The sequence below is a fragment of the Lonchura striata genome, chromosome Z (genome assembly GCF_050655825.1).
Source record: "Lonchura striata isolate lonStrDom1 chromosome Z, ASM5065582v1, whole genome shotgun sequence".
Lineage (NCBI taxonomy): Eukaryota > Metazoa > Chordata > Aves > Passeriformes > Estrildidae > Lonchura > Lonchura striata.
In genome coordinates this window covers 72,463,720-72,475,250 of record NC_140740.1, presented here as the reverse complement: position 1 = coordinate 72,475,250, position 11,531 = coordinate 72,463,720, and the positions used below count along the sequence as shown (strand labels likewise).

The following is an 11,531-nucleotide window of genomic DNA, read 5'->3' as shown; positions in this document are numbered from 1 at the left end:
GGATTAACCATGCAAGATTCCACTAATTGAAGACTTGGTAGTTTTTTTTATCACAGGAAATGAAATACCCCTGAGCCCTTAGAGAGCTTCTGCTTGTTTGTCCACTGCCACAGGTGGATTCACTGTGAATATAATTTATACTACTTAGCTGACTAAATGCAGCCTCATATGAGATGAAGAGACACTTGAAACTGCTGGTGATGTTCAGTTTTAGCTTTGTAATTAACCGTGAAAACCACTGACAGTAATTTCATATCTTTTTAAAGAAGACCTGTGGAAGAAGTAATTGCTCTCAGAACCTCACTAGTAAATTCTTATTACCATCAGTAAGATAAACTCTTAAGCCTTATAGTGGCAAATTCTTTGATTTTCATAGTGTGTAAATCAATCTTTAAGAAGCTGATAGACCACGTGAATGTGAGTAAGAATATTGAATTATGCAGTTGTAAATTGAGTGGATAGCATGAAAAGGAATAGAAATGTTCTATAAACCTCATATAAAATGAAATAATTCCATAATGGCCACTGAAAATCCTATCAAGAATAAGCAGGTTTTTTTCTTTGCAATAAATGTAAGATGCATAATCAATATTTTACTTAAGCAGCAGAGCAGGAGAGGGAAGCTCTGACACTGACTATGTCTGATTTATATGAAAACAGACTTCATTATTTCATTAAGCTTACATTTTGTTTTACTTCTCGGCTTGTCAGAAGCTTGTAAGAATTTGTCAGAAGAAAATACCTTGAAAAATATTAAAAGTAAAATAATTTATTATCAGCTTTGCTAATGCAGAATGAATAATTCATAAGTTCCTGTACTGTTGATTAAATTACCTAGAAAATTTTCCATCTACAGAATTTTTCTTTTCTTTCAGGGTGTGAAAGAGCACAAATGTGGAATTTGTGGACGGGAATTTACTCTGCTGGCCAACATGAAGAGACATGTCCTGATCCACACCAATATCAGAGCCTATCAATGCCATTTGTGTTTCAAGAGCTTTGTGCAAAAGCAGACTCTGAAGGCCCACATGATTGTTCACTCTGATGTCAAACCCTTTAAATGCAAGGTAAGTGCATTTGGTGGTAGAGGTATTAACCTAAAGTATATTTCTATGATATTATTATTATCTTATAATATGGTAGAATTAGAGAAACAAAACTTGCTAACACATACTACACTTGCATTCAAAAATTAACATAAACCAGTCTGATTTTCTTTCTTTATCCAGGTTTTGCTTATGTAGCACAAAATAAAGGAGATAAATACCTGTAATTTACTCCATTTCCCTTCAAGATCATTCATCATCACATAGTTTTGGTGGGTTTTTTTTGCCCTGTGATTGTTTAAGTGCCACAGACATTTGAAGACAATAAAAATATCTTACATTTGCTTAGTACAATGATCCAAACAAGTTTTAAGTGCTTAATAGCTTGAAACACTGACAAAAAGCAGAAATCAAGTCATGCACCCTGCAGAGGATCATGAAAAAGCAGCAGCCACAACTTCACACAGTGATGCTGTGTAACAGTTCAAGAAAGGAGTCAGAAAAAGCCACAGCAAAATAAAACTACGTAAGGGATTTGAATGGGTTGTGTATAATTACTGCAATTCAAGGAAGGATACCAATATGCTAACAAACCAGCTTCTGAGAGCACCTGGCCTTTCTACAATCCTATGCAAATTCCAGTTTGCCACTTTCCCCCAGCACCGGAGGCTGGCATTTCCTTTCCATCCTCACTTCTCCTCCCTCCCCATAAACCTTTAAGACTTTACTAACCCTATTTACTTTTTAATATATTTTTTATGAATTATTAATCTCTGTATTTTTAAGCAGTATTGGATGCTACTTGAGTTATTTTGCTGCCTATCTGGTTCATTACTGTAGTCATACTCTGTGAAGTCAAAGGCGGTAGATTTTTTTTCCCACTTTAATTTGTTCTAAGATGGCTGCAAATACAGAGTGGAGCATATCACCCAATTTATGCATATGTAAAGACTGATTTGGAAGTAATTTCTAGAATGTTTTCATCCTACATCCTTATGGTATTGAATATTTTCTTAAAAGAAACTTCTCTTGAAGAAGCAGAGATGGATAAAAATTTTAAATGGAATTATTTTGTCTTGAAAAAATGTACAATTTCAAAATGTCATAGGAATACATGATATTCAGTGCTAATTTTATTAAGAAAATGTCAAAAGGAATCTTTCCGACTTCATCGTTTTTCTTTTTAACTTTTTAACTTTTGTGTGTGCAGTATGTGGATCCACATGGTTTTTTGGGTACGTGCAGAATAGCTGGAAGGTTGTGTTCAGCTCAGTGTTTGATGATGATAGACTATTGAAACTTGGAGAGGGCAATATTTGGAACTAGGAAATGGAGTGTCACCATTATGTTTTCCAGACAGTAACAAAAGCTCTACAGGAACACCTGTTTTTCTTATTTTTTTACTTTTCTGTCCCCACCCAGTGTTCCAAGGAGGAAAGAAACAAGTAAGCATAGTGAATCTGTTTCTCATATGTCTGAAGGAGTATGAATCAACATCAGTGCCCTGACAGTGAAGATTGCAACAATAAGCACAGGCAGATTCAGGAATTGCTTTTTGCATTAGGAACATCCTAACACTACCTCTCTGACAAAGCTCAAGAAGGCTCTTGAAAGAAAATATTTCTAGTTGGTACTTGGAGGGTTAAGGGAATGACCAGATAGCAGCCTTTTGGCACCAAGCTCCTCCTCAGCAGAAGGAAGGATATAGCTGTATGAACAGCCTGCTTAACAATGGCTCACATGTCCCTGGGGAACCGCCTGCAAATAGATTTCATCTTGCTTTCTCTTGTACTTTTCAAAGCTTCCTGTTTTCTCACGGTCCTTTTGGACAGTTTACAGTCATTCTCCCTCTCCTTCTTTCTTTGAGGAAAGGAACACCCTTCTTATGAAAAAAAAAAAGAAGAAGAAGAAGAATGCAGGGGAAAGAGAGCACAGCAGTAGCCTTTATACTTCACCACATGCAATGGTTTTCTTTACCTTTTTCTCACAGCAAAAGAAAACATGAGCTTTCCTATGTGTCTAATCGCAGCTAAGCACATACTATCAGAAGTGAGGGAGTAGCAAATAGTTGTCCCTCCTGTTTCCTCACCCAGCTGCAGCCTGGATCTCTGATTTTCTGCTGAAGAGTGAACTTGTCTGTAGCATTTAAAGGCCCATGTTGCCTTGTTTATTTCTGTTTTGGGAAAAAACCTGAAAAATTATGAAGGTATTCTAACAACAGGTGCAACAGTACTAATTTGAATTCATAGGGAAAGGTTCCATGAAATCTACTGTTGCTTTTAGTGCTGAAGTAATCAATGTTTCAGACCTCCAATAAAGGATGCAATAGAATTTTCTTCAGTCCAGACAAATATCTGCAACAGTTGCTTTGAACACCACTTTTTTCCCCCCATCTAAGAATGTGTTTTTTTAAAAACAGGGATCAAAATCAAAGAAAATGTGTGAGAGAAGTACTTTTAGAAGAAACAAAACTGGTGACAAATCTAAAAAACGATACATCATGTCCTGGCTTACAAGGAAAAAATCTAGGGTTGAACTAATGTAGAGTATTCTAGCAAACTATACTGAAGTCCATTTCATCAGCCACTGCAACTAAGTATGTTCAGCAGACTTGCAGCTCAGGTGTTCTCTTCAAGATTTTAATTTTATTTTTTTTAAACATTTTGTCTAACATTATTTTGTTAGACAGCCTAACAGAAATTCACAAGTAAACCATGTTGTTTCTGCTATGCAAAGTTTTCTTGCATAAACTTCTCATCTCCCTCAGTGCTATGGTGCACTGGGTTCTGCTGGATCTCCTCCCATACAACTGTCTCAGGGTCATCTTTCACTCTCTTCTCACAAGCCTGTCATGTCAGAGAGAAAGAAAATCTTCTACAATCTTCTAGTTTGATCTGCAGACTCAAGCTCTTCGTTGAGCATTAGCTGTGTACACCAGCTAGATTTTAATTGCAGTCTTCCAGCATATGAGTGAGAAACCTACTTCCTTTTACCTCGGGATCATAGATAGTCATCTGAAAGGTGTCTTGTGCCTTTTTGAAATGTCCAGTAAAACAGAGATTATGCCACTGAGACCCATATCCTGAAAAACAATTTTCCTATCTGCATTTCTTTAATTTTCCTGCCACACCTCTGCACTCTAGTACCATTTCCTCATGTCCCCAGAGGAGATTTCAGGACAAGAACATGTGACATATCTCGAAGATGTGCCTGACTCTGGGAAATGGAAAACCCATCGACTTTATTCATACACAGAACTTCTGTGCTGTAAGGAACGATCCTTTAGAAAGTCCATGTCTTTTCAGTATGAAGAAAGAGAAAAAAATATTGCCTTGCCAGAAAGCAACTAAATGCTTCTCCTTGATAAATTTTAATACTCAGGACCTTATAAAGATAAGTGTTTGCATGCAGTGCTGAAGACACTCATCTACCCAACCTGATTTTCCTTGGTTACCAGTTTAGAGAAGACTTAGCTACAGGAAAGCAAGTGCTGATGATAACATATGCCAGCCACAATATGAGCAGATAACCACAAGCCTCTCAGCAAAGAGGCATTAGAGAGATACTATTGTCGACATTCTTGTAGCAAGAGTCATATTGGCATGTTACAGATTGTTCCAGTGGCTATCAAGATACAAACAGCTGCTGTTACTCTTTGCAAATTTTCTGTGCTCATTTAGTGGTCTCAGTAGATGAGAGTGTTTTCTCTCATCACTTTCTGAGTTATTTTGTGGTTCTGTCATTTCTCTAAGTGTAAATAATCCTGCATATTAACTTTGTTTGAACATGAAGAAGACCATGTTCTTTCCTCAGTGGATGGATGACCCTTGGAAACAGCTATCTTAGTTTTTAAAATTAATTATTCACTTTCAGTGGCTATTCTTTTTTTCCACCAAATATCTTATCTAACCTTTACTGCTAAATTTATTTGCTGGAGTTTTCATTTTAGTAAAATCACAGACAGAAAACCACAAATGGTACATATGCAGCTGAAGAAAATAATTTTTTGAAAAGCAAGTGGATGTTTTCAGACTCTTTCTTTTTGCAGTACTTAGCTCTAATTTTTATTTTAAAACAGTAGTCCTGCTAATTTTCGTATTCATGAACTGATTCAATTTTCCCTCAAGAGAGGGCTTAAAACACAAAGCACACAGTACTTTTTTCCCAAGGATTCTTTCACTATCTACATTTAATTCACATATTCCAAGTGATGACTTTCTGAATGTATATCTACAACTTCTGTATCAGTTTTTCTGTAATACACAAATAAGTAAATTTTGAATTCATATTCTACAAAAAAAAAATGTGGTGGAGTCCTAGTAATTTCTATTTATTAATTGTCTGCCAGATGGTTACCCTGCTAGATGAAGGTTTCAGTTTCAGTAATGGTGACTCTGGTTCATATAGTAATAAGAATAATTTTAAAAAATTAAAATCCAATGATAAAACAAGTCAGGAAAAAAAAAGTAGAATGCAAACACAGAAGTTTGCAGAGGATGGAAATAGCCACTTGCATGTGAATAAAAGTATAAATCCTGATAAGGAAAGACCAGAAGACAAGTAAGACTGGATGCCTGTAATAGTGATGTCAAACTCTCATGTCTTAAAAATACATGAGTCCAGACTACAAAAGGACTCATCTAAATAAACAACAATGAATAAACCCACCCTTATTGTTCCATCAAAGGAAAAATTGCACGATCAATGGCTTGAGCTGGCAGGAACATGCTTCAGGGAAAGCTGAGTCATTCTTGCAGCCTCATGACTGTTTAAATTGCAGCTCACCAGAGACACCGAAACACAGGAGTTGATAAACAAATGATGAAAGAATCAGGGACAAAATGGGTAAGCAAGAAATACAGAAAAACAAGGAATTGTTTTTTCTAGCTTTATGCAAAATTCCATTTAAAAAGAAGTAATATTCTGCTTGACTGTTTCATAGAAACCCTTAATTGGTTTTATTTTATAATTCTATTCCTGCCTGACATTGTAGTTGATTAAAGGCTAGATGTATAAACTACAAATGGAATGGTTCACCAGGGCAGAAACTTTTACTTTGAATCTCATTCATGTTAAGAGTCTTCCAGATTACTCCTTTAAGTCTTTCCCCTCCTTACAACAAATTGACTGCTTTTGGGGAGTCCTGGGCAATGTGTGCTGGTCACCAGTATTTAAAAATGTCAGCAGTTCAGAGTGCCTTAGATCCTCAACCATATGTTTTTGCCTGTAGAATTTTTAATGGAACTTTGAAAAACACAATGCAGCCAAAACCAGCCAGAGTTGAAGTTGAGAAGTGTAGGTCCTCTTTCCTTTAAAAATGTTGTCTTTGAAAATACTGCTTCAAATGAATAACTTTCATTTTCACCATTTTTACAGCTGTGTGGAAAGGAGTTTAACAGAATGCACAATTTAATGGGACACATGCACTTGCACTCAGATAGTAAGCCATTTAAGTGCCTCTACTGTCCCAGCAAATTCACCTTGAAGGGGAACCTAACCAGGCATATGAAAGTCAAGCATGGGGTCATGGAAAGAGGATTTCACTCTCAAGGTAATAATTTTCAGCAAGATTATTCTCTGTGAGATCTGAATATGTGTATCAGTAAAAACAAATGGGCTTTGTACTACAGATTCACAAACCTGTGCCATGGGTACAATGCTATTGCAAGAGGTAGAATCTCATAAGCCTGTGAAGTTATTATTAGCTTGATTACTATAGCATTATATGGCAGTGTCACATGACCCAAATAAATAATGAATTAATCCTAAATTGACAGAAAAATAATATCTGGAACACTTATTGTCCTTTCTCACGGCTTATTGGATTCCAGTCTGGAACGGGGATGGAATCCTCAATGGGTCTACATCCAGGAGCCTTGTTCATTCTACACTGTATTGGCATAGCTGGTGTCACATGAGGGCCACAGGTTCAAGATCCCATTTACAAGGAAGCACATGAACAGGAGGGGATATTCATCAAAGTATAAGTCTCACAGTATATGGATTTTTGACTACCAAGGGCATCCTGCAAAACATTTCCTGTCTGTCGCCTACCACATATTCTTCCTGAAGTCATCCTCATGAGTGTAAATAGATCAATGCAGTCAAAAGTAGTGGGGGAATTAGGGAGAATTTTTTGAGGGCTTGGGAATCCAGGATACATTTTTTAAGATTTTTCAGATAAATAATTCTTTACTGAACAAGATTTCTTGGCACTCTCATATATTCAAATTTTAGGGCAGCTTAGCACATGTGTAAAACACTTACCATAATGACATCTGGTGTAAAGTTTATGAAGAGCCTAATGGCTAATTAAATAAGTATTTTTCTGTAAATCTATAGCATCATGCTTGTTAGACAATTGCTCATAGTTGGAGATTGCCTAAGAGCTTTTCATTGTACAGAGATTCTGTGGCCCTTGAGGCTTATCAGATATGAGAAAATTTGTGTGGCCTGATGCCTGTTCATGAATCCTTTTAATAAATATGCCTTGCTGCAAAATAACATCTGCATAGATCCTTCAGAAACTGGATTCAATTACTGAGAGGAAAACAAAAAACAAAGAAAACGAAAGCAGGTAAAATAGTGACTTTCACACCTATTTGCTACTGGATGAAATCCTCACCTTGTATTGTCACTAGTCTTTAATGAAGCTGGCCTCTGCCTGCAGTGTCTGAATTTTTAAAATATATCCTGATGACGTTCAGAGCATATTTGAGTCCACAGATGCCTCTTGGATAATTTGTATTTCCAGCAAGAGAGAGGACAGTGACAAATACTAAGACAAACCAAATCCAGGATTAGATGCATATTCATATATACTGCTCAAAATTGCCATTTTTCAATAATGATTTCCCCAAACTGAAGCACTGTCTAGTGCATAGAGCTTTTCAATTGATTGTTTCTCAGTGGATGAAAGTGGGAAAATGAAGGAGAGTTACAGACTTCTGTAGCTGTTGTCTTTTCATTTTTAAAGTATTAACTTTGAACCACGCTGTCTATAGAACAAATAAATTCCCATGTTTTTAGTCTCTTCCACTCCTCTGAAATATAAGATACAAAATCTGGGACTTAGATTATGGTCTGTGGTGCTTTAGATCCAAGTTTTATTTTAGAAAAAGAATAGAAAGGAGGAAGAGAATAGGTTGATTGGCAAAATTCAGTTTACAAAAGGCCAGACCATTTCATTTTTCTTCCCAGCTGCATCATCCAGAGTCTGGCTGTATAAAACAATGTTTTGTGTGTCCTAACCTGGCTGTGAAGTGTATACAATAGTACTTCTTTTTGCAGCATCTCGAAGGAGATGCCATGAAATGTAAACAGTGAAGTACTTGGAGATAGCTGGATGGAAGACAAAGGTAAAAAATTAAATACAAAGACACATTAGATTTTGTTTTTTAGCCATGTATCATGTAGTAAAATTTCCTATGTATAATTTTTTCCTTTTCTCCTTCCCTCAAATCACTAAAAGGTTTTGGAAGAGGAAGGATTGCTCTGTCCCAGACAAATGTCTTGAGAAGCTTGGAACAGGAAGAGCCATTTGATCTTTCCCAGAAAAGCCAAGGGAAGGGAATCTCATTTCATTCTGATGGTGAGAGTGCCAAGGGAAGCTCATGCCAGGAAGAAGAGGAAGACAGCTGCTATGAGGCAAAGCAATACAGCCCTGCCCCGTACCATCATGATGACAGCAAGCTGTACATGGCTCAAGACCTCTCTGGCAAACCTGAGTGCATGATGAAGGACTTCAGAGAGTCCTACTGCAATGAGAAGGAAGAGGTGTTAAGTGAGGGAGGACTGGGGAAGAGAATAGGAAATTCAGACAAAGAGGAGAGATGTGGAGAGGGAGAGCTTGCAAACAACAAAGAACATCTCAGCTTTAGATCCTTTGAAAAGGCCAGACTTGGTCACTCTCTCTCTGATTACTTGTATTTCAAGCACAGGAACAAGAGTTTGAAAGAATTGCTGGAAAGAAAAATGGAAAAACAAACAATGCTTATAGGCATTTAAAATGGACATTTTGAAACAGCTGGAAAATGGTAACCAGATAGATTTTAACATGAATTGTAAGCTACTAAAGCCTGGAAGTCTGTAGTAGTATTTAGAAATAAATAAGTCAAATTATTAAAAATAATTTAGGGTAAAAAAATAATATAGGGTAACTGCAAGAATAAAGCAGCTTGAGGTCACCAAGAAAGGCAATAGATATTGAAAAATAACACTTTTATATTTATCCATTTAATGTATAACAGACAATGGGTTGGGTACAGAAGTTTACTTCCTATAATATGGGGATAGATACTTACATTCAATTTTCTACTTAGCAGAAAGCAACATACTTTAGCATCTGATTTATTATCTGACTAAATGTATATGAACACTTCTAACCATATGCCTCAAAAATATCTGAAAATACAAAGTATTTTACATTATAAACCAGAGTACTATTAAACATGGCATGCATGAAAATGCTGTCAACATTCAGAACTAACACAGTCCAAATAATTTGATTTACTTAAGTGACTCTTAGTGCAACCACTTACAATGAGAAATGTGAAACAAAATAATAAGAAAAACTAAAGTCTTGGGAGACAGTAAAGGACAGTTCTGTAAGGCTTTGAAGGGACTGGAATTTATTACAAAAGCTAGTTCTCTGGCACAAGGAATGTTAGTACTTTGCTGTGTTTCAGCCAGTACAGGAGTGTTCAGAAATTCTTGAAGTGAAATAGCATAGATTGTGTTGGCATTTTGTTCTACTGCCTGCCTAGACCAATACATGTACTGGGCAGCATCAGCATGCAGCATTCACAGTCTTGCCATAGTTACACATAACACAGTATGAGTCATTTAATTGAAAAAATAATGCAGCTTTGCCATTTATCTCTTCAGTTTATCATGACTAGTAAGGATAATTTTGGAATACACTGATCTGGTCAATTTTTGTTTCAGAAGGTAAAAATCACCCTTATAGAACAAGCAGTACCTCACAGAGAAAAACCTTCCTATTATTAAAGTCAGAAAATTTCTCTTATTAAGCATTTCTTGAGCAGTAAGCTGCAGGACTTTCAGACAAATTTCACCCATGCTGTTTTTATGGAGTCATACTCAGCTTTTCATTCTCTGATTCCCATAAGTTTATAACAAAAATGGGAAAAGCATATTCCATTAAACTTTTCATTAATTGCATGAATACTTTGAACAGCATATTAGTTCCTGTATCTTCAAGAAAGATGAAAAGCAGCCCTGCATCATCCTATTCTTACATGGAAATAAAAATCTAATTAATCATAAAATCTGTCCTATGTCCTTTGGACATCCCAGCTCAAAAGGTTAAAATCCTTATATTTGGTACATCTCCTCCAAATATTACTACCTTCTTCACTTACCTGCCAAGTTCTTGAGTTGAAATGCAGTGCAATCATGCTGTCTATATAGGGAGTTATAATTAAATATAGTTATCTACTTTTATGGCTTGCTGAGGCAAGTCATATAGCTGCAGCTTTCTGCCCCTACAAGAAAACACACCTCTCAAATTAATGATTCTCATGCCTACCAATTAGGCAGCATTCACAGGGCAAAGTCCTTACTCCTCATATAAAACTGGTTTTGTGTAGTCCAAGGCTACAGGCAGTGTTTTCCTTTTTCAAGGCTCAAACATGGTATAACATATGCAGAAGTTCATGCAGAAAAAGCTGTTGATATAAGAAAGAGTAACATCAGGTGACTCTTCTAAATTAATTCAATGTCTGATGTGCATGTTTTTAAAAATAAAATTGTTATGCCAAATTGAACTGGAAGGTAGATCACTTCAGAATTTAAAAAGTCTTTGAGGTGTATTTTAGAGGTACATGGCCATGTTTCTTCAGGGATTAACTGTTCTATCGTAAACATTCCTCTTCCTTGCTTTAGCTGTTAGGTGATGCCTACTGAAAAAGGAGCCATCTTTCTTTCAAGGAAGACATTGTGATCAAGTAAAAAAGTTAGGAAATTTTTAGAATAATGAGTGTAACTGTATTATTTCTTAGACTGTAGGGGAAAAGATCAGGTAGAAATTCAGCATGGTCTAGTAGATGGTCCCTCAGAAACGGGAGCAACTCCTTCAGTTAACTTCTTGGCACTAGCTTGTCTCTGCCAGACAAAAGCTCCCATTTGAGCATGTATACAGCCAAGAGCTGGGAGTTGCTAACTCTTAGAATTGTCTCCCTCTTGGTGGTATAGTTTCCAGCTGTGCATGGTTCAATATCACTCCACTCCACCTTTCCAGATATATTATTTCACATGATAAGAAAAACAAGCAAGGATTCAGGGATCTCTTCTCAGTTTCTAGAATGTCAATCATGCAGGTGAGTGGAATTTAGGAAGTCTTTCACTCCTGTGATGTGTAAAGCAGGAAAGTACTTCCATTGCAAAGTTTTGTTTATTAATTGGAGTGTGCTATGGGACAGACAATCCTTACCAAGAAAGAAACAAAAACATTACATATCAATT

At 36.4% G+C, this 11,531-nt stretch overlaps 1 protein-coding gene across 4 annotated transcripts in view; it reads left to right on the top strand.

Moving 5' to 3' along the window:
- Nucleotides 1–9,531, top strand: part of ZNF366 (zinc finger protein 366) — a 31,399-nt gene extending 21,868 nt beyond the window's left edge. For 3 of the 4 annotated variants that reach the window (XM_021531768.4, XM_085566530.1, XM_077790366.2), the window contains 3 exons: nt 876–1,067; nt 6,423–6,597; nt 8,518–9,204. In XM_021531768.4, the coding sequence (XP_021387443.2) occupies nt 876–1,067; nt 6,423–6,597; nt 8,518–9,053 (903 nt within the window). In that variant the 3' untranslated portion in view covers nt 9,054–9,204. Of the gene's footprint in view, nt 1–875; nt 1,068–6,422; nt 6,598–8,517 lie in introns of all 4 variants that reach the window. The other variant, XM_021531767.4, reaches the window with a different exon arrangement.
- The last annotated feature ends 2,000 nt before the right edge of the window (nt 9,532–11,531 follow it).